This window comes from Pituophis catenifer, unplaced genomic scaffold (assembly GCF_029215685.1).
Source record: "Pituophis catenifer annectens isolate HBS135680 unplaced genomic scaffold, rPitCat1.0.hap2 SCAF_9, whole genome shotgun sequence".
NCBI classification, from domain to species: Eukaryota; Metazoa; Chordata; class Lepidosauria; order Squamata; family Colubridae; genus Pituophis; species Pituophis catenifer.
The window spans coordinates 2,892,725-2,916,509 of record NW_027256889.1 but is presented as its reverse complement, the minus strand read 5'-3'; the positions used below and the strand labels follow the sequence as shown (position 1 = coordinate 2,916,509).

At 43.7% G+C, this 23,785-nt stretch overlaps 1 protein-coding gene across 1 annotated transcript in view; it reads right to left on the bottom strand.

Moving 5' to 3' along the window:
• The window catches only part of MEIS3 (Meis homeobox 3), a 36,482-nt gene extending 13,907 nt beyond the window's left edge, over nt 1–22,575 (bottom strand). The window contains 6 exon segments of the mRNA XM_070949991.1: nt 3,911–4,054; nt 6,356–6,379; nt 6,381–6,407; nt 7,198–7,248; nt 13,570–13,717; nt 22,199–22,575. Coding sequence (XP_070806092.1) covers nt 3,911–4,054; nt 6,356–6,379; nt 6,381–6,407; nt 7,198–7,248; nt 13,570–13,717; nt 22,199–22,575 — 771 coding nt within the window.
• Between the last annotated feature and the right edge of the window lie 1,210 nt (nt 22,576–23,785).

Sequence of the window (23,785 nt, the reverse complement as noted above, 5' to 3'; positions counted from 1 at the left end):
GCATCTCAAGCAGTCCTGAGCAGGATATGGGTGGGGAGGGGGCTTGGGAGAGAAAAAGGGGTCCCTTCCTTCCCGGAATCGCTCTCTTTTGCCATGGGGCGGAGGGGAAATTCTTTGGACCCGAGACCGGATTTCGAGGGAGAAGGGAGAATGGAAAGGGGAGGATGGTGGAAAGTACAGTAAACTGGGAATAGAATTCTTTGTTTATTGCTATCCTGCTTTACAAAAAGTAGAGGCTATATCCAACATACCTACCTTCCTCCTATTTCCCCACCCCCCCACCCCGCAACAACAACCCTGTGAGGTGGGTTGGGCTGGCCCAAAGTCACTCATTTGGTTTTCATGTCTTGGGGGGGGGACGGGACTAGAACTCCCAGTCTCCTGGTCATTGGCCCAAAGTCACCCAGCCAGATTGTATGCCTAAAGCCGGACTAGAATTCACCACCTCCTGGTGATTGGCGCAGAGTCACCCAACCAGCTCTCGTGCCTGAGGCGGAACTAGAACTCACAGTCTCCTAGTGAGTGACCCAAAGTCACCCAGCCAGATTTTATGCCTAAAACCGGACTAGAATTCACCACCTCCTGGTGATTGGCGTGGAGTCACCCAGCCCTCTTTCGTGCCTGAGGCGGAACTAGAACTCCCAGTCTCCTGGTGATTGATCCAAAGTCACCCAGCCAGATTGTATGCCTAAAGCAGGATTAGAACTCACAGCCTCCTCCTTTTTAGCCTGATCTACTGAACCAGTAGATCATACTAGCTCTCGATTGGGAACGGAAATGGCTTGCCTTAGGACACTGTGTCCCTATTTTTCAAATCAAACCACATTTTGTTCATTTGTCTGAATGTAGCTCCACATCCTGACTTGGTCCAGAAGTCTATTTGAAAGGCCGAAATGAGCTGGCTTTTCAAATAAATATTATATTAAAAAAAAAAACCTTACTCCTGGTATTTAGCTACCCTGTTTCCCCCAAAATAAAAGACCTCCCCTGATAATAAGTCCAGTCAGGCTTTTGAGCGCATGGCAATAAGGCCAAGCACTTATTTCAAGGTTCAAAAAAATATAAGGCAGGGTCTTATTTTCGGGGAAACACAGTACCTATCTATCTATCTATCTATCTATCTATCTATCTATCTATCATCTATCTATCTATCTATCTATCTATCTACGGTATCTATCCATTCCCTTATTTATCTATCATGTCTGTCTATATCTATCTATCTAATCCAAATGGATTAGATATCCATCTATCCATCCATCTATCCATTTTTCTATCATCTATCTATCTATCTATCTATCTATCTATCTATCTATCTATCTATCTATCTATCTATCTATCTATCATTTATATCTATCTATCTAACCTGTTTCCTCCAAAATAAGACATCCCCTGATAATAAGCCCAATCGGGCTTTTGCGCGCATGGCAATAAGGCCAAGCGCTTATTTCAAGGTTCAAAAAAATATAAGGCAGGGTCTTATTTTCGGGGAAACACAGTACCTATCTATCTATCTATCTATCATCTATCTATCTATCTATCTATCTATCTATCTATCTATCTATCTATCTATCATCTATCTATCTATCTATCTATCTATCTATCATCTATCATCTATCTATCTATCTATCTATCTACGGTATCTATCCATTCCCTTATTTATCTATCATGTCTGTCTATATCTATCTATCTAATCCAAATGGATTAGATATCCATCTATCCATCCATCTATCCATTTTTCTATCATCTATCTATCTATCTATCTATCTATCTATCTATCTATCTATCTATCATTTATATCTATCTATCTAACCTGTTTCCTCCAAAATAAGACATCCCCTGATAATAAGCCCAATCGGGCTTTTGCGCGCATGGCAATAAGGCCAAGCGCTTATTTCAAGGTTCAAAAAAATATAAGGCAGGGTCTTATTTTCGGGGGAAACATGGTAAAAGGAGCCTCTCTGATCAACAGAAGTATATCTTTGAAAGGAGTGGCGGGAGGGTGGCAAATAGGAAACTCAGGTAGTCCTCAACTTACGACCCACAACGGAGCTCACAACGGAGTACCCACGGAGCGAATCACTGCCGTGGGTACATTAGTAACGTGGTTCTTAAACGAATCCGGATTTCCCGCATGAACTTTGCTTGCCAGACGTCTGCAAAAAGTTTGATCACGTGACCCCGGGACACTGCGACCTGCGTCATAAATACGAGTCGGTTGCCAAGAAAGTCTGAATTTTGATCGCCTGACCGTGGGGGTCAGGCTGCAACGGTCATAAAAGTATGAAAACATGATCATAAGTGGCTTTTTTTCAGCGGTCATTAAATGAACTGTCGTAAGTCGAGGACTACCTGTATTACGCAGGAGGCTGCCTGCAGAGAGGCTTTTAAGCAAAACTTTCCTGCAGCCCGTTTGTTTCGGATGACGGCTGCTTGTTCCCACGTTCGGTGCCCAGCTTGGAAATCAGCTCTCTGACATGGCCAGGAAGGGCCTTTCCCCCTCCACGTTGCCCCCCCTCCTCTCCTGTATGTCTCTCCCCCGCCTCCCCCCAAAAAAGCCCCTCTGCCCCCTCAAATCCTCCCAACAATAAGCCCCAATATAGCCTGTGGGTACATTAAAAATTCAGGCAAATCGCTGGCAGCCAAGAAAACGACTTCGATGCATTAGCGTGCTTGGAGGAGAAAAAAAAGAGAGAGAGGGAGGGAGGGGGATTTGTGGTAGGGGGTGGGAGAATTGAGGGGTGGGAGATACCACGCTGGCCAACCACGTCTCCTTCATTACAAGCTGGCTGTCAGGGGTGATTAATTTCCAAGCCCCTGACCCTTTTCTTTGCAACTTATGAATGTTGCAAGGATGGAGATGGTGAGTCTCTCTCTCTTTTCCTCTCTCTCTCTTCCTCTCTCCCTCTGTGTGTGTGTCTCTGTCTGTCTCTGTCTGTCTGTCTGTCTGTCTGTCTCTGTCTCTCTCTTTTCCTCTCCCTCTCTCCCTCTCTGTCTCTGTCTCTTGTCTGTCTCTCTGTCTCTCTCTTTCTCTGTGTGTGTCTCTGTCTCTGTGTGTCTCTCTCTCACTTTCCCTCCCTCCTTCCCTCTCTCTCTTTCTCTGTCTGTATGTGTGTTTATCTCTCTCTCTGTCTCCTCTGTCTGTCTGTCTGTCTGTCTCTGTCTCTCTCTCTCTCTTTTCCTCTCCCTCTCTCCCTCTCTGTCTCTGTCTCTTGTCTATCTGTCTGTCTGTCTCTTTCTCATAAAGCAGCAACACTGCGTGAGAAATGACCCTTTTTCAACAACTGGTAGCAGGGCAGAGAAAATGCCCGCAACAGGCAACTAACGCAACCCTCTGTTTCCACAGAGGAAAAGAAAAGAAAAGAAAAGAAAAGAAAAGAAAAGAAAAGAAAAAGAAAAGAAAAGAAAAGAAAAGAAACCATAATGGCAAACGTGCCATCGCCAATAAGAGTCATTCTCCAATTGCTGCCAGATCGCTTCCCTTTCGAACGGCCCAACAGTACAAGAACACACAAACTTCATGGCCAAAAAAATAAATAAATAAAAATCCCAGCCTTTGTGAAAGAAATCCGATTCCTGCCAAACCGGCACATCTGTTTGTGCAGATAAAGGCTTCCACATGTAGCGTTGCTGTCAGAAGAAAGAAGCATGGGAGTCAGAGCGTCTCCGACAAATCCCCACCTTTGGAGACCGGGCCATGCGCGCTTAGCAGGGATCACGGTCCCCAAAAACGCCACAGTTGAGAAGGGACCTTATTTGGGGTCTGCAATTTCTGCCCTGGTCGGGAGCTATCAATGGCCCCCCTGCCTTTGCCCACCCCAAGCCCCGGGGCAGTTAGCCGTCAAAGGGAAAAGTGGGGCTGTTGCCCACCTTGGCTGTCTGGGCTCAAAAGGCTGCCCGACTTTGGACCAACCTGGTCGGAGAGACAAGCCCCCCCGAAGTCTTCCAGGTCCGACTTGGAGCCTCCGTCTCGGTCATCGATGACCAGGTCGATGGGCATCTTCCCCTTCAGGCAGGTGATGTAGCGGTGGCAGAAGTTGTCACAGAGGTCATGAACCTGGTAGGAGAAGCGGGGGAAAAAAGGAAAGGAGGTGGGAAGGGAAGGGAAGGGAAGAGAAGGGAGAAGAAGGGAAGGGAAGGGAAGGGAGGGAAGGGAAGGGAAGGGAAGGGAAGGGAGGGAAGGGAAAGAAAGGAAAGGAAAGGAAAGGAAAGGAAAGGAAAGGAAAGGAAAGGAAGGAAAGGAAAAGGAAAGAAAGGAGGTGGGAAGGGAAGGAGGTGGGATGGGAGAGGGAAGGGAAGGGAAGGGAAGGGAAGGGAAGGGAAGGGAAGGAAAGGAAGGGAAGGGAAGGGAAGGGAAGGGAAGGGAAAGGAAAGGAAAGGAAAGGAAAGGAAAGGAAAGGAAAGGAAAGGAAAGGAAAGGAAAGGAAAGGAAAGGAAGAAAGGAGAAGGGTAGGAGGAAAGGGAAGGGAGATAGGAAAAGAAAGGAAGAAAGGAGAAGGGTAGGAGGGAAGGGAAGGGAAGGGAAGGGAAGGGAAGAAAGGAAAGGAAAGGAAAGGAAAGGAAAGGAAAGGAAAGGAAAGGAAAGGAAAGGAAAGGAAAGGAAAGGAAAGGAAAGGAAAAGGAAAGGAAAGGAAAGGAAGTGGGAAGGGAAGGGAAGGGAAGGAGGTGAGAAGGGAAGGGAAGGAAGGAAATAAGAAAGGACAAGGAAGAAGGGAGGGGGAAGGAATATTGAACATAGGAAGGGAGGGAGGATGGAATGGATGGATGAATGGATGGTTGGATGGAAGGGAGGAAGGAAGGAAAGAAGGAAGGAAAGAAGGAAGGAAAGAGGAAGGAGAGAGGAGAGGAGAGGAGAGGAAAGGAAGAAGTGGGAAGGGGAAGAGAAGAAGATAAGAGCCTTTCCAGAACTGACCGGGATATAAATTGCAGAAACAAATATATAAACGATAGAACTTCTCCTTAAAGCCTTCTTAAAGCAGTGTTTGCAACCTTGGCAATTTCAAAGAAGTGTGGGGAACGTCCACTCCCAGAATTCCCCAGCTCTTAAAATGGTTGAAAAAAAACACTGCCTTAAGCGTATACTTAAGTATACAGTATAAAGTCTAAATGAAGTATATCTCATGAGCAAAGCATTTGGGGGGGGGCAGCCTTCCACTGGGTACCCCCAGTTTTTTAGTGCCAGACCTCTGGATTAAACCCTCTGGAATCTGGATTCAAAGTCTATTTTTAAGCCTTCTCTCTCTGTTGCTTCCATAGGAGGCGACCCTCACAATTGGAGCAAGCTGCTGTTGGGAGCGAGAAAAAGGAAATTATTTGCAATTTTTTTTGGTTTGGAGAGTTTGGTTTTTGTTTTGTTTTAAATTCCATTGTTGAAGATAACAAGGTTTCCTCCACTCCTAGATAAAATTCTGGATTTTTTGGCTTCACTGTTCCAATGAGACCTCTCAAAAACAATTTTTTTCCCCCAGGACAAGTGGCGATTACAATTTTACAGAAACATGGAAAAATGCGTGGAGATGAGGCATTGCTAGATACCGCTGGGACATCTGAGGCCTGGTTGCTTTGTAGAAAGGAAAAAGCCAAGATTCTAGTCCTCATGAGGACCAGGTAGGTAGCTTTGAAGTTTTAAGGGCTAGGCATGGGTGCTAAATAATATTTGCAGAGGTTTTTGGCTGTTGCCTGGATAGAAAACTCTGTTTTCTCATCCAACACTTCCAATTCATGAAAAGTTAAATATGCAAACACGCTTCAAAAGGATGTAGTTTGCAGGACATGGACATGTGGGCTGAAAAATGCAGTTTTTCATATCTGCAGAATCTGAAATGGGTTTCCACAGAGATAAATCACATATGCTCGCAGCTTTTTCTGCTTATAGCAAACAGCATTTGGTCTGTTTTCCACCTTGAGTTCTTTGTAAAAAAAAAAAAAAAATAACAATAATACAGGCAGGATATCAATAAAATTAAAATATAAAAGAAAAGAACAAAGTAAAAAAAAAATCACACAATCTGATATATCCTGAGTTCTACTCCGCCTTAGACACAAAGCCAGCTGGGTGGCCTTGGGCCAGCCACTCTCTCTCAGCCCTAAGAGGCAAGCAATGGCAAAGCGCTTCGGAAATCTTGCCAAGAAACCGCAGGGATTTGTCGAGGCAGTGGTCATCACCAGCCAAAAAAACTGATTCAAAGGGACAAAAACAGCCTCCCACACACACACACACCATAAAACAGATTCCTTGCTTGGCTTGCAAAATTGCTAGCCTTGTCTTATTTTATTTTTGGAGGTATTATGGGGAAACGGAAGGGAAGGGGAGGAGGAGGGGACACAAACAACCCAAACTTCAGAGAAACACCCTTACCTTTTCTAACTCCAGAAGGTGAAATTCTCAGCACTTGAATAGCCTGGATCATCTACAATTACAAAAAGGAGGGAGTGGGTGGGAAATTGGAATCGTGGCTTACCGTGTAAACCTCTGTTTGTTCATTGCCATGCACTTCGCTGGACATCGTGGTTTGTTCGGAACGTTGTGGGGGTCAGGCAGACCATGCAATAAGTCAGCTGGGTTTTTAAGGTTTTACCCCAGAGAAATTCACAATGGGAAATCGTTCCAATGAGAACCATCATGGACCAAGCGTGAATTGGACAGGGAGGCTTAAAATATCTAGAGAGGCAAACAAGCGTGAATTGGGACAGGGAGGCTTAAAAATATCTAGAGAGGCAAAAGTGAACTCTGCATCTCACAAGTGTAGAGATGGAAGCAGCTCTGTCTGGGACAGTTTTGAAGCTGATCTCAAAGGTAGGTTTAGAACAGGGAGTCTGCAACCTTAAACACTCAAAGAGCCATTTGGCCCCGTTACCCACAGAAAAAGAAAACACCCGGGAGCCAACAAAACCAGATGTTTCGGAAACTTATTCTAGATAGTGTTTCTCCACCTCGACAATGTGAAGATGGGTGTGGACTTCAACTCCCAGAATTCCCCAGGCCGGTCTTGCGGATGCATTGGATGTATAAAGAGGAGGGAGGGACCGATTCAGCGGACAGAGAAATGAAAGGGGGATCATTACAAGGGAAAAGGAGGTAATACAGAGGAGAACGAAAACAAAGTTGGAAAAAAACAATAACACTTCGGGGGTGGAGGGGGGTCACTTCTTTGTTTTGTTTTGTTAAAAAAAAAAAAAGGAAAGAAGTAGCATCCTTACCAAATTATCCAGTTCAGGATTGGAAGAAAATAAAGGTTTTTCTGTCCTAACCTAAAAAAAAAGAGATATTGGGGAGGCGGGAGCAGGGCCGGGACAAAGAGAAGAAAAGAGAAGGAAAGTTAGTAAGGGGAAAACACAACAGAGGGAAATCTAAGCCGTGCATTGTTGGAAAGAAAGAAAGAAAAAAAAAAACCCTCTAAAATAAAATCTGTTTCTTTCATTTCCTAGGGGGGAAAAAAAAACAACAACCCACAAAGCAAACAGCAAAGGAAGTGACTTTTCCCCTCTTGCAAAATTCTAGCTGGCAAAAAAAAACCCTGTGCATTTTACTTTCCGAAGTTGTCTTTTCCTCCCTCTGCCTTTGCTAAAATTCCTTCAAGCTCTCGCACACACACAGAGAGAGAGAGACAATCCCTGTTCGAAAAACACAAGGTCAGTTTTCTCTCCATCGGATAAAAAAAATCCTTGCGGTCGGGGAGGTGGGGGAATCTTACACAATTCCAAGGACTCTTGGATGCTTCGGAGGAAGGGAGGGTATCAAACTCCCCTCCAAAAAAATCTCGGATGTGGCTACTTTAATAAAGAGATCCCAACAAGCTTTGGCAGATCTAAGAATGAGAAACCCCTGTTAGGAAATTGTTATTACCCCAAAAAGCATCTCTTGTCCAGTTTTTTCTTAACTTGGGCAACTTTAAGATGGGTGGACTTCAACTCCCAGAATTCCCCAGCCAGCCAGCCAGCCAGGCTGGCTGGAGAATTCTGAAAGTCCATCCATCTTAAAGTTGTCCGAACTGAGAAACACTCGTCTACAGTAATGGCCAAAATTATGGAAACCTTTTTGGGAAAAGTGTATTTTCTAAAACTAGCTAATAACACCACTTTTTTTTTATTTTGGAGTAGTTAGTACCATCAAATTATGTCAGTGGAATCATGGTTATACATTGATGCATTCCATTGTATCAATGGAAAGATAATTTAATCAAGAATGTCATGCAATAACATTTATTTATTTATTTATTTATTTATTTATTTATTTATTTATTTATTTAATTTATTTATTTAGTCCAATTATATGCCACCTTTCTCCGGAGACTCAGGGCGGCTGAGTCTTTATGAAGGATTTGCTATTAGAATAACAGTTATCGGTATAAAGAAGAAAAGTGAAACACGTTGAAAAAACGAGAATATACAAAAATTATCGCCATAGAAAAAAACGAGATATGCAAAAATGATCACCACGTCAGTTCATACTTCGTTGGGTAACACTTTAGCATGAATGACGGCCTTACAACGTCTTCCCCATGGAGTGAGCCAAGTCCTTTTAGTTCTGCAGCTGTTATTATGTGAAACCAAGATTGAATGATGGCTTCTGTTAACTGGGTTTTATTGCTGGGTCGCTTCTGACTAACAGGTTTTCTTTAGTCGGCTCCATAGATTTTTCAATTGGGTTAAGAAGGTCTGGGCTATTCCCAGGCCATTCCAGCAGTGGAATAGGACTACCTTGAAATTCCAAGAAAAAAAGTGGTGTTATTAGCCATCAAACCTCAAAAAATACACTTTTCCAAAAGGTTTCCCACAATTTTGGGCCACTACTGTATAATATGGGGTCTCCAAGCTTTCTGGCTTTGTTGAACCGACAGGGGTGGGGGGTGGGGAGAGGGGATGGCTCTATGCGCGTAGTCGGATGAGCACATACATACTTGTAGCTCCATTTGCACAAGATGCGGGCAGGTCCGCCCCCTGTCACTCCTGCAAATGGCGCCGTGGTGCCTTCTCACCTGTCGCTTCCGTGGCCCAGTTCTGAATGGGCCATGGCTCCTATCGTGGGCTGCAGCCCGTTGGATTGGGGGGGGACGCCTGATCTATAAGGTCTATTTCTAATTTTTTAAAAAAGCACTGCAGGAGGCCGAGAGGCTAAATCTCCGTCTTTGAATTCGCTCCTTCTTTTAAGAGAAAAAAAAAAAAGAAACCCCACATCCGGTCAGTTAAAAGAAACTCACATTCTCATTCTCTCTCAAGTTTGTAAAACAAGAGCTTCAAATCCTCTGTTTTCTTTCTTAAAGGACTTGGGAGAATTTGAAAAGCAAAGAGCATTTAGTCTTTCTTTTTTCTTTTTTTCTTTTTTTTCTTTTTTCCTCCAAGCTGGGATGCTGCGTGCTTCCATCCCTCACTTTTGGTGTGTGTGTGTGTAGAGCATTTTTAAAGCATCTTGCAGCCCAACTTTTTCAATTTAGGTTTAAAATCCTTGCAGGCGTGGAGTTTGAAGCCTTGAAAATCCAGGGATGGAAAGGAAAGGATTTCGCTATTTTTCCCCGCTTTTTAGAAAACTCTCCATCCTCTTTCCCTCCCCCTAAAAAACCCCCATTTCCCAACCAAAGAACATAAGGGTAATATTATCATTATTCCATCTTCTAACGTAACGAATGCCCTTTTGCCTTGTTCCAGGCATGGAAACTGGGTTTTTTTCCCCCACCTAAATCAAAACTCGGCCTGGGCAAGCGAGGGGAGAATTCGGCTTTGAAACGTTGATGGATGGATCAGTGTTAGCAAGCCGATGAATCATCCTAAATGTGGATTTTTAATCAAAAAACGTCTCAAATCAACGACTGCCTTCACTGTTTCACTGGAAGCTCAGGAAGGAGGGTGTGGGGGGTCGAATTTCATGCTTTTTTGGCCTGAAGTATCAAGCCGAGAGAGAGAGAGAGAAGGGGAAGCTGTATGGAAGTATTGGTTACGGTTATTTTCTTCCTTTTTATGGAAGACCTCAAGGTCAAATCACGTATCATTTGGATTTGAAGGATGGTTTTTTTCTGCTAGAAATAACACAGGGGGCTTCTGGACGGGTGTGAGCCGAGAAAATGCATAAAATTCTATACTTCTCACATCCATTTTCTCTCTTCCTCCAAACTGCACCTATCACTCCTTCTTAGCCAGAGCTGAGATTCCTTCTGTCTATCGCTGCCTTGATTTCCCTTTTCTGCAGAAAGGAAAAGGCACTCTGGACATGCTCAAGAAACGCCTCGCTCTTTGGCAGTGGTGAAATCCAATTTTTTTTGTACAACCGGTTCTGTGGGCATGGCTTGGTAGGCGTGGTGTGGCTTGGTGGGCATGGCAGGGGAAGGATACTGCAAAATCCCCATTCCCTCCCCACTCCTGGGGGAAGGATATTACAAAATCTCCATTCCCAGCCCACTCTGGGGCCAGCCAGAAGTGGTATTTGCCCGGTTCTCCGAACTACTCAAAATTTCCACTACCGGTTCCCTAGAACCTGTCAGAATCTGCTGGATTTCACCCCTGATCTTTGGGCAATGTAACCTTATTTAATTCCTACTTAGTCAGTGCAGAGTTCATCTCTCTATAGCCTCTGCACCGATTTTTCCCTTTTCTGCAGAAAGGAAAGACACTCTGGACATGCTCAAGAATGCCTCATCTTTGGGCAAGTAATTTATTTAATTCCTACTTAGTCAGTGCAGAGTTCATCTCTCTACAGCTGCACCAATTTTCCCTTTTCTGAGCACTCTGGACATGCTCAGGAACCGCCTTGTCTTTTAGCAGAGTCCTGTAAGAAGTCATCAATGAGCTGAGGCTCAGAGCCCCTTTGCAGAAAGGTGCTGGAGTGTATTTAAAAGGGGAATTTGGCAAAACTTGCGTAGAGGCAGCCAAAGGGAATTTCAGTACCATGCTGCAGGCATACAAAAAGATGAATTACTCAGCAGAAATGCTGTTTTGAGGACGCACCTTCTTTCCTCAGCCGGCACATTCGACTTACCAGAGTTCATTTTTTTTTTTTTTTAATTTTGATTTATATGCCGCCCTTCTCCGGAGACTCAGGGCGGCTTACAATGCATTAAGCAATAGCCTTCATTCTTTTGTATATTTATACAAAGTCAGCTTATTGCCCCCACAAACTGGGTCCTCATTTTACCTACCTTAGAAAGGATGGAAGGCTGAGTCAACCTTGAGCCTTGGCGAGATTCGAACCAGCAGAAATTGCAGGCAGCTGTGTTAATAACAGGGTGCACTAAACCCCTGTACTATTCAAGGCTCTTGACCCGTTCAAAGTTACACTGAAAAAAAAGGGACAACTGTTTTTCACGACTTAACGACCGTCGCAGGCATCCCTGCGGTCACGTGATCAAAATTCGGACCCTTGGCAACGGACTCTTATTTATTGACGGTCCCCGGGGTCATGGGATTAAATTGGGTGACCTTCTGATCAGCAAAAATCAATGGGAAAGCCAGATTCACTTAATAACGGCGACAAGCAAGCTCGTAAAATGAGGAGGGGGGGAAAACCTCGCTTAACAAATGTCTCACTTAGTGACAGAAATTTTGCACTGAGCGCTGGTCGTAAATCGAAGATTACCCATATTGGGTATTTTCATGCACTAAATGAAGGTTGGTTGCTAACTTGCATTATTTGACTGAAGCCCCATCCCCAATCTCCCACCAAGGAAACCGACAAATTTATGCCCATAGCAACGGCCACTGTCATAATTTTTATGATCGGAAATCAAGAGCCTTGGTAGTACAGTGGTCTAAAGCACCCTGTTATTAAAACCAGCTGCCTGCAATTACTGCAGGTTCAATTCCTCACCAGGCTCAAGGTTGACTCAGCCTTCCATCCTTTTCTAAAGTAGGTAAAATGAGGACCCAGATTGTGGGGGCAATAAACTGACTTTGTATAAATATACAAAAGAATGAAGGCTATTGCTTAGCGCATTGTAAGCCGCCCTGAGTCTCCAGAGAAGGGCGGCATATAAATCAAATTTAAAAAAAAAAAAAGATGGGAAAGAAAAATGTTGAATGGTTTCAGCCAAATGAGGCTGAATCCACATATTGGAATGAGAGATGTGAGGAGGGGACTACTGTCCCCTGCCTCTCCATGGGGTTGGGGGGCACTCTATCCCTGCCTTTTTATGGTACTGGGTGTTGGGGGCACTCTATGATCCCTGCCTCATGGTGGGATTAGCTTTCTATAGCTTTTTGCTGCCAATGTTTGACACTGTTCGACAAAATGGAGTGTCCATATATTGAAAGGTTAATATTTGGTTAATGAGGACTTTCTAATAATTGCTGTTTTAAGGACATGGTTGGTCTACCTGTTATTACTCTTTCTCTCTATTTATCTGTCCCTATCTATCTATCTATCTATCTATCTATCTATCTATCTATCTATCTATCTCTATCTGTCTATCTATCTATCTATCTATCTATCTATCTATCTATCTATCTATCACTATCTATCTATCTATCTCTTTCATATCTATCTATCATCTATCTATTTATCTATGTATATCTATATCTATCTATCATCTATCTCTCTTTCATCTCTCTTTCATCTATCTATCTTTCTGTCAAATAGACAGATAAATAATAATCTATCTATATCTATCTATCTATCTATCATCTATTTATCTATCTCTATCTATCTCTTTCTATCATCTATCATCTATCTATCTATTTATCTATCTATATCATCTATCATCTATCTCATCTCCTCTTTCATCTATTTATCTTTCTGTCTATCATCTATCTATCTATTTATCTATCTATAGTATCTATCTATATAGATAGAATGAAGGCTATTGCTGTAGTGCATTGTAAAGCTGCCCTGAGTCTTCGGAGAAGGGGCAGCATATAAATTGAACCAATAAATCTATCTATCTATCTATCTATCTATCTATCTATCTATCTATCTATCTATATCTATCTATCTATCTATCTATCTATCTATCTATCATCTATCTATCTATTTATCTATCTATATCTATCTATCTTTATTATCTATCTATTTATCTATATATATATCTCATCTATCTATCATTTATCATCTATCTCTTTCATCTATCTTTCATCTATCTATCATCTATCTATTTATCTATATATATATATCTATCATCTATCTTTCTTTCATCTCTTTCATCTATCTATCTTTCTGTCTATCTATCTATTTATCTATCTATATCTATATCTATCTATCTATTATCTATCATCGCATTTGAATTCCTTATCTTCTGAAATACATTACAGCTCACCACTTCGTTGAACCACAGATCTTTATCCAAGATTTTTTTAAAAGTGTCTTTCAGATTTTATTCCAAGACTTTTAATTTAATGCAGTCTTATAAGGAGTCCATCACGTGGTCACCTGTCATGAGTTTAGAACTTCTTCCAAGGAGACCTAATGAAGAGTCGTTTAAAAAAAAAAAGCCAAGTGGGCCTCAAATAAGGTACAGCTCGCCAGTGGGCTAAGAAACCATCTTCTGGGCTATTAAAGTAGACAATAATTTATCGGTATATTTTATTATTTTTTCTACTGACAAGAGCCACTCATGTCTCAGTGATGCCATCCTTTCTACAGAAACCAACCTGTTTGGCGAAGACAGCGATGTCTTCATTGAAGGAATCCGATGAGCAGACATCTCCTCCGGGGTAAGAACCAGACGTGTCTCTGGGAGAACAGGTGGCCAGTTCACATTTCTCAAAGACCAGGGCGAGCAGAGGGAACAAAGGGTGTCTAAAAAGGAGAAGAAGAAGAAGAAACAGTAGTGTTGGGCAAACCAAATGCATGGAGGTTCCAGCGAAGGCCAGCTGGATGAATTCAAACATTTGCTTCATCCTAACATTTGGTGGGAAGGAACTCAAACCTTTACCCACAGAAGAGAATATTTGTAGCTCAGGGTTGAACTGTGGGGGGCCTTCTGAGTTTGGCAGTTTTCTTGCAGACATTTCGTGACCCTACTTGGGAACATCATCAGTGCCAATAGGGAGTGGAGTTGGAGTTGGAGTTGGAGTTGGAAGAGGAGGAGGAGGAGGAGGAGGAGGAGAAGGAGTAAAAGAAGAGAAGAAGAAAAAGAAGAGAGGAAGAGGAAGAGGAAGAAGAAGAGGAGGAGGAGGAGGAGGAGGAGGAGGAGGAGGAGGAGGAGGAGGAGGAGGAGGAGAAGGAGGAGGAGGAGAAGGAGGAGGAGGAGGAATTCTGTGAGATTCGTGGTTTTTCTCTGAACTTGGTTGTTTTCTTGACCCAACCAATAACATCATCCGTGCTAGGAGGGAGGGAGTTTTGATAAACTGAAAAGAAATGCTACTTCCTTCTAGCACTGATGATGTTCCCTAGTTCGGTCACAAAACATCTGCAAGGAAATCATCAGGCTCAGAGAGCACCAAGGACCTCCACAAACAAATACTGAATTTTTCAAGACTTATTCAAGAGAAGGGAACCTATTTTTCAATCCACGAAACAGGAGGACGCCAAGCCCCGACCTTTGCCTTCTCCACAGGCCTCCTACGGCTGCCTTTGAAAGAAAGCCCCAGAAATTCAGTAAGAGGTCAAAAGCCCCCTCAGCCTGCTTCTCTTAAAAAACTCTTCCACCCCCCACCCCCATTTCAAAAGGGCCTTCTTCAGGAATAAACTGGACGCTATAGGCGGGCTTTCTAAATGTAGTAGAAGATTTGCAGGAAGTCAGAAGAACAAAAGACGTTTTTAAAAAAATCACAAAATATTTCTCCCAGCTCCATCTCTTCTCCACGCATCCTTGGTCCTCCCACCAACAGCTGAAAACTCCAATGATAGAATAGAATAGAGAATAGAATAGAGTAGAGTAGAGTAGAGTAGAGTAGAGTAGAGTAGAGTAGAGTAGAGTAGAATAGAATAGAATAGAATAGAAATAGAATAGAATAGAATAGAATAGAATAGAATAGAATAGAATAGAATAGAATAGAATAGAATAGGAAGGGACCTTGGAGGTCTTCTAGTCCAACCCCCTGCTTAGGCAGGAGGAAACCCTACACCACTTCAGACAAATGGTTGTCCAATCTCTTCTTAAAAACTTCCAGTGTTGGAGCATTCACAACTTCTAAAAGACAAGTTGTTCCACTGATTCATTGTTCTCACTGTCAGGAAATTCCTCCTTAGTTCTAAGTTGCTTCTCTCCTTGATTAGTTTCCACCCATGCTTTTGTATGGATAGATAGATAGATAGATAGATAGATAGATAGATAGATAGATAGATAGATAGATAGATAGATACAGTGGTGAGATTCAGCCAGTTTGCACCACTTCGGGAGAACCAGTTGTTAACTTGCTGAGCAGTTTTGGCAAACTGATTGTTGGAAGAAATCATTAGGGCAGAGAACCGGTTCTTAAATTACTCAAATCCCACCACTGGATAGATAGATGATAGATAGATAGATAGATAGATAGATAGATAGATAGATAGATAGATAGACAGACAGACAGACAGACAGACAGACACACACCAAATTTATATTTGCTCATAAAGAAATAAATATAAATTTGGTAGAAAGTGGTTTGTCGTGAATGCGACTACTTGAGGGCTCCTGGATTGGAGCCGAAAGGCAAAAGGGAAGCAGTAGGCTCCCTCCTATATTGGGGTAGACCAGGTGCTTCGACAGAAATATATATATATTTATATATATATATATATATATCTCACCACGTGCGATACGATGCAACCAGTGCCTCCATCAAAGAGTACCAATGTACTCTTTGTACATTGTTTGTACATCATTGTGCAACTCCCACCCACACATCAGAGCAAGTCTTCCTGCTTCCAGAAAAGAAAAATATGGGGGTGGGGGGAGGGTGACCAAATCATGGGATCATAGAATCCTAAGGCTGAACAGATCTTGGACGTCTTCTAGTCCAGCCCGGTTGCCCAAAACAGACGACGTTATTGGACAAAGGGTTGTCCAATCTTTTCTTGAAAAACCTCCAGCAATGGAAGCGCTCACGACTCCAGGAGGATTAAAGCTGTTTCCATTGCTTAATCATTCTCACCGTCAGGAAATTCCTCCTTAATTTTTTTTTAAAAAAATTATTTATTTATTTATTTATTAGTTCGATTTATATGCCGCCCTTTTCCAGAGACTCAGGGCGGCTTACAATGCGTTAAGCAATAGCCTTCATACTTTTGTATATACCTGCTTAGTAGGGCTTTTGCCCCCCCCCCCAAGCGGTGTTCATTTTTATACAAAGTCAGCTTATTGCCCCCACAATCCGGGTCCTCATTTTACCCTACCTCGGAAGGATGGAAGGCTGAGTCAACCTTGAGCCTGGTGAGATTTGAACTTGCAGGTCATTGCGGGGCAGCTGACAGCTAAGTGCTATTTTAACAGCACTTAGTCCACTGCGCCACCAGACTCTTTCTAAAACTTTTTAGAAAACTTATTTTAGCCTTTCTCAGGCTTAGTAAACTGTTTTTTTAAAAGTCACCATCCTTCCATTTCTCTCCACATCGGGAAAAGTAGAGGAAAGGATCTGTAACTTTGCAAGAAAAGAATGAATGCTGAATGATTATTTTTTTTTCCAGGAAAAGATTCAAAGTCTGCTTGCACCGTAAGAAACTTTTGTGTGTCTGTGTGTCTAAGGGTTAAAGTTATTTTAAAGACTGTGCTTGCCGGTGGGGTGCACTTCGGCTTTATCCTTGCTCTGATTTATGTGGTGGTGGGTGTCCCACTCCTTCATTCCTCCCCCCTCTTTTTTTCCGGCTGAATTTGGATGGACAGCTAAAGGGAGAGACAGCGTGTTCCCAACGATACAAGTTCATGCACCACATGTTACACAAATATTTGCAGGAGAGGCCCGGCATGGAGTAACTGTTAAGTGTTGAGTGGCTCTATATAGAACATTTTTTTATTTCGTAGGAGAAACGAAACAAGGATGTGTGTGTGTGTGTGTTGTGTGTGTGTGTGTTTTAATCTTGCAACAATCCATGTTCCCTTCCTCTCCGATTTACGGAGAGGAAAATGGCAGATGAAAAGCGCTGCTTGCTACGACAGTCTCTAAGATACAAGTTGAAAGACGGGAAGAAATCTATCAATCTTCTTTAGGGTCTTTCAGTTTGAGGAGCCAACTTGAAAACGGTTTTGAAACTGTTTGAAGCTGACAAGAGAAAGAAAACTTTTGAAGGAATCAACTTGTCTCTTTGCTGTTTTCTAGACGGCCTTTAAGGATTGGCAATCTTTGGTGCCCCGCAGGAATTGGGTATGTCTAGTCTAGTGAAAGGGGGACGCGGTGGCTCAGTGGCTAAGATGCTGAGCTTGTCGATGATGGAAAGGTCGGCAGTTCAGCGGTTCGAATCCCTAGTGCTGCCGCGTAACGGGGTGAGCTCCTGTGACTTGTCCCAGCTTCTGCCAACCTAGCAGCTCGAAAGCACGTAAAAAATGCAAGTAGAAAAATAGGGACCACCTTTGGTGGGGAAGGGAACAGCGTTCCGTGCGCCTTTGGCATTGAGTCATGCCGGCCACATGACCACGGAGGCGTCTTCGGACAGTGCTGGCTCTTGAGCTTAGAAATGGAGATGAGCACCGCCCCCTAGAGTCGGGAACGACTAGCACATATGTGCGAGGGGAACCTCTATCTTTACCTTTACCTAGTCTAGTGAAAAGAAGGACTCAGGGTGACGTGATAGCAGTCTTTCAATATTTGAGGGGCTGCCAGAAAGAAGAGGGAGTAACCAAGCTATTCTCCAAAGCACCTGAAGGCAGGACCAGAAGCAATGGGTGGTTCCATTGATTAAGGGGAGAAGCAACCTGGAATTAAGGAGGAATTTCCCGACAGTGAGAACAATTAAATCAGTGGAACGACTTGCCACCAGAAGTTGTGGGTGCTCCAATACTGGAGACCCAAAGGTGTTTTTTCAAAAGGCAACTGGATTTTGTTTGTCCAACTGTCCCCACCTTGGGGACAACCATGACCTGAATTACTGAGAATCTCCATAGACGTTCAGCACTGAAGGTTTTTAAGAAGAGATTGGGACAACCATTTGTCTGAAGTGGTGTAGTAGGGTTTCCTGCCTAAGCAGGGGGTTGGACTAGAAGACCTCCAAGGTCCCTTCCAACTCTGTTATTGTGTTGTATTGTATTTCTATTTTCCATTTCCATTTCCAATTCCAATTCCATTTCATTCCATTCTATTCTAAATTCTTCATTCCTTCTATTCTATTCTATTCTTATTTCTATTCTATTCTATTCTATTCTATTCTATTCTATTCTATTCTATTCTAAATTCTTCGTTCCTTCTATTCTATTCTATTCTATTCTATTCTATTCTATTCTAAATTCTTCGTTCCTTCTATTCTATTCTATTCTATTCTATTCTATTCTATTCTAAATTCTTCGTTCATTCTATTCTATTCTATTCTATTCTATTCTATTCTATTCTATTCTAAATTCTTCGTTCCTTCTATTCTATTCTATTCTATTCTATTCTATTCTATTCTAAATTCTTCGTTCCTTCTATTTCTATTCTATTCTATTCTATTCTATTCTATTCTATTCTATTCTATTCTAAATTCTTCATTCCTTCTATTCTATTCTATTCTATTCTATTCTATTCTATTCTATTCTATTCTATTCTAAATTCTTCTTCTATTCTATTCTATTCTATTCTATTCTATTCTATTCTATTCTATTCTATTCTAAATTCTTCGTTCCTTCTATTCTATTCTATTCTATTCTATTCTATTCTATTCTATTCTATTCTATTCTATTCTATTCTATTCCATTCCATTCCATTCCATTCCATTCCATTCTTTCCAGTATTGCCAAAGGATCTACCAAAGGCTGCATTTGGCAAAAGCTGTGAAAGACAGCCGTGATTATACCAACCGAGGAGTGGAGCCTCCAGGGCCAGTAGCAGAATATCTGGGAAATTTCCCAGCTTCTCTTCGCGGGCTTGCAACCTTGCCTGGCCAGAATGAAAACACCCAATTGGATGGATTCAGGCACCCCATTTAAGTGATTTTTTTTCCTCCCCCCCCCAAAAGCCTTTTATGCTTCATTCTCTGTGCCACAAAAATGATAAACTCTTTAAGGGTTTCCTCATTGGGCTTCCGCTTTAAATTAGTATCCGAGGGTGATAAACTGGATTCTTTTACTCATATATTCAATAAAAATATATCCGACTCCTTGGCAGTCTGACCTTGGAGAAGCTTAGATTCAGATCCATTCTTTGGCTGGCAAAAGTCTGCAGGCACGCACGCACGCACAAACACACACAAAAACACACAAACACACAAACACACACACAAATACACACACAAACACAAAACACAAACACACACAGAAACACAAACACACACACACAAACACACACACAAACACACACACACACAAACACACACACACACACACACAAACACACACACACAAACACACACACACACAAACACACACACACACAAACAAACAAACACACACACAAGGGCTTCACTCCTGCCACCGTGATTTAACATTTCCAAATTCACTCTCTCCCCCCCTTGAAAGTTTCCACCTCAAACAATACAGGAAGAATCAAATTGTTGTTTGTGGAACCATCTAAATGCAAAACTCGGAATGATAAATCACATTAATTAAATGAAGGGGGGAGGGGGGGAGAGTAACCCCTCGGCTGAGCAGGGAGCGAGTAGTTTATCATTCCCCACCCCCCCACCCCCATTACTTCTTTCTTAGAAATTCCTACCAATTGTGGTGGATGGATTAGTTAGGAGCATCGACCCGATTTCGTTTCCCTATGAAGCAGCCCAGTCTGTCTGCCGCATGGGAGGTTCAGAAGAAGGAGTGGTGGGGGGCAGCTCTCTCCTGATCCTGTGGTCTGAGGTAGACTGCCCCTGAAATGGGAAGCTCCATCAAGCCCTTATTGTGCCACCATCTTAATTTGTTGCCCCAAAGTTGCTTATCCTCCTGTATATGCTGCTAAACTAAAGGCTGTATTTATCTATTGTTTGTCTGTCTGTCTCTGTGTGTGTGTGTCTATCATCCATCCATCCATCTATCCATCCATCCATCCATCCATCCATCTATCTATCTATCTATCTATCTATCTATCTATCTATCTATCTACTCTCTCTCTCTCACTCTCTCTATCTACTGTTATCTACCTATCTACTCTCTCTCTGTCTCTCTCTGTCTCTTATTTATCTCTGTCTATCTGCCTGCCTGCCTGCCTGATTCTCTCTCTTTCTCTGTCTATCTATCTATCTATCTATCTATCTATCTATCTATCTATCTACTGTTATCTACTACCTACTGTCTCTCTCTCTCTATATATATATATATATATATCTTATCTATTTCTATTATCTATCTGTCTATCTCTGTATCTCTCTGTATTTATCTATCTATCTACTCTCTCTTTCTCTCTCTCTCTCTTTCTCTCTCTTTCTCTACTATTATCTATCTATCTATCTATCTATCTATCTATCTATCTATCTATCTATCTATCTATCTATCTATCTGTTAAATTTATTTGCCACACACCTCAGTTTGAAGCAACTCCGGTGGAAAATAAAGATTGCGTTAAGATCCTTCTGAAACGTTACTCCAGTTGTACAGATCGGAACATTGGAAGGATTTGGCCCCAGAGGCAGCTATGCTGGCTGGGGGCATTCTGGGGAGTGAAGTCCACCCAACTTCAAGCTGCCAAGGTTGAGAAAACACTGCTTCTAAATGATCAATTAATGGGAGGGGCTGTGTCCCCCCCCTAAGAATAAAACTGACCCAGCTCTCACAGTGCCCTGAGAACGCATCCACCCCAAGTGAAGGGTGTCAAGAGAAGGAAATATCACAGGCCTTCACTAGAAAAGGTACTCATACTTGATTCCTCACCCCCATCCTGGGGAGATTTACAGGATCCACCCGCCCAAGGCAAGCAGGCCATTTTAAGCAGGGGATCGGCAAAAAAGATATTCAGGAGAAAGAAGAGAGAAAGAGAGAGAGAAAAATCAATTTCTGAGCAGTGGATAAAACTCCCTTCCTACGAAGGGATGCCCTGAGTTCAGCAAAGATTTAGGGAAGGGGATTCTTGGATCTTCCTCGATCCCAAAAGAAGTCAGATCCCCCACTAGGAAAATTTCTTAGCAACAAAGTGAGAGAGGTTTTTTCCAAGAGATTTCCCAGCTTCAGTTAGAAGGATCTTTAATTAAGCGACCTAAGGTAGAAGAATCTCCCAAAAGTTAAGGCTAAAAAAAAAAGATCCCAGGGGAAGGGAGATCCAGTAGGCGGGGGATCCCCAACCAAAAGGATCGAAAGGTGAGGTCGGGGAGAGCAATTTGGCCCAGCTAAAGAAAAAAAAAAACCAAGGAACTGGCCGTTTGGGAAGAAGAGCTAAAAAAACACCAGGAGCGGATCTGCTGCTTTTCCGACGGCAGATCGACGGAAGGGTGGTGGGATCGAGTCGCTTAAGGCAAAACGCGAGCCACCCCTCGTTCCTGAGCAAATAAGGCGTGGGGGGGGAGGGCGGGGGGGTGATCTCTTTTGGAGAGAGAGAGAGAGTGTGTAGACCAAGGAGGGAAACCCGCAATTCGATCTACCGGAAGAGTAATCCAGCGGTCCAGGCGAATCGAACCTGTCCTTGGGCAAACCAAACAGTTTGGTCTTTCTTTACTCTTTTACACCAGACATGAAGGTTTTTTTTTTAGGGGAGGGGATTTTTCATAAAGACACTCCCCCCCCCACGCTCTCAAGTCCTGGGCGCCTTCCACTCCCTGGACACGCGTGTTAAACCCGTTTCGCGCCGGGGAAGAGGGGTTCCGACGTGCGGCCCGAGTTAGCAGATCCTCGCCCTCGGTTCTTTTCGGGAGGAAGAGAAGGGGAAGCGAAGGTCTGGTCCGGACGGCCCAAAAAGGGGGAGGGAAGGAAAAAGAGCCTTGGTAGTACAGTGGTCTAAAGCACCCTGTTATTAAGACCAGCTGCCTGCAATTACTGCAGGTTCGAATCTCACCAGGCTCAAGGTTGACTCAGCCTTCCATCCTTTCTAAGGTAGGTAAATTGAGGACCCAGATTGTGGGGGCAATAAGCTGACTTTGTATAAAATATACAAAAGGATGAAGGCTATTGCTTAGCGCATTGTAGCCGCCCTGAGTCTCCGGAGAAGGGCGGCATATAAATCAAAATTAAGAAGAAGAAAAAAAGACCCCCTTCGCGCGGCCAAGAGTGCAGGCGACGACCCCCCCCCCCCCGCCACCGCCAGCAAAACTCACCCGTAAATCTCGTCCTTCTCTCGCTTCAAGGCGTCGTTGGTGCCCAGTCCCGGAGGCATCCCCGGCCGGTGGTTAACTCCCGCCGATCCATAAGGGCCTCCCTGGTTCAAAGCGTGATGTTGCAGACCCCGGCCCGAGTGGGGGTCTCCGAAGGCCGGCAGAGAGACCCCTCCGTCCATTCCGGCGTAATGTACCAAGTCATCGTACTGGGTGGCAGACGCAGATCCGGAGGTGGGGGTGGGGGGGTGGGGGGGGGGGAGAGAGGAGAGGAGGAGAAGAAGAGCGAGAAAGAAAGAAAAGAAGAAGAAGAAGAAGAAAAAAGAAAGTTTCAAGACGCCCGATTTAAGCAACCCTTTTCCTTCCCCCCCACCCCTCATCCTCTCCCCACCCCCAGCCCTATACAGCTAGGAAATGCTGGCCCAGATCCAGGCTGACCTACTAGGACATTTTCGCTCGACAAGAAACCGGGGACGCCTTTCAAAGCAGGCATCTCCGAGGAGTTGTTGTTGTTCCCAAGATGTGGGGGGGGGGGGTGTTGAATTATTTGGGGAGGGGTCAGAAGGGGACAGGCGAGACGAAGGGGGCCAAACCAGTCCTTGTTCCTCAAAGGTGCTTTTTTTCCCAAAGGCAACTGGGTTGTGTTTTTGTTTTGTTTTTTCCCCCTTGAGGAAGAAGAAGAGGTTTCGCTTCTCATCCAAGAAGCTTCATCACGAGTAGCGAAACGTTTCTCAAGGAATCTATCTATCTATCTATATATATTCCTTGAGTGAATGTCTATGGAGATTTCCTGCTCAATGTTGGTTGCCTCAAAGGTGCTTTTTTCCAAAGGCCCAGTGGATATATATATTTTGTGTGTGTGTGTGCGCGCGCGCACACAAACACACACACACACACACACACACACACACACACACACACACACACACATAGATATAGATATATATCCCAGTGGCCTTTGGAAAAAACACCTTGGAGGCAACCAACAATGAGCAGGATGGCTGAGAATCTCCATAGACATTCAGTTCTTGTTGCACACAGATACACACACACACACACACGCCAAAAACTCGGCCCCTTTTCACTGAACCCGGCCTTGTGTCCTTCCTCTCCCACCCACCGACCCATCTCCCCACCCCCGTCCTAAATACCCCTTCCAACGCAGTGGGTCCTTCTCATGGCTCGGTGCGAGTTGTGTTTGCGTGTGTGCGGGTTTAAGCGGCTCACTCTTTCAAGAACAAAACCCCCACACTACACAAATCCCCACAACGTCCCTCCCCCCCCCCCCACCGCCCCCGGTTTCTGATCAGGGTTGTCCACTTTTTTTTTGCGCCCTTTCGCCACTTAAGTCAATTTCACGCGGCGGCTGGTCAATTTCACGACGGGGGGTTGGGGGGGAAGGGCTGCGGTTGAGTGTAAGCCCCCCTTCAGGCCCCTCTCGCCACCCCACCCCCCACCCAGCGGAGCCCGAGCCTCGCGCCTTCGATTTGGGGATCGAAACAAGGACTTCCCCAAAAGACCCACACAAACACAAATGCATGGAGAGAAAGAGAGATGCTTTTCAAAAAAAAAAGAAAGAAAGAAAGAAAG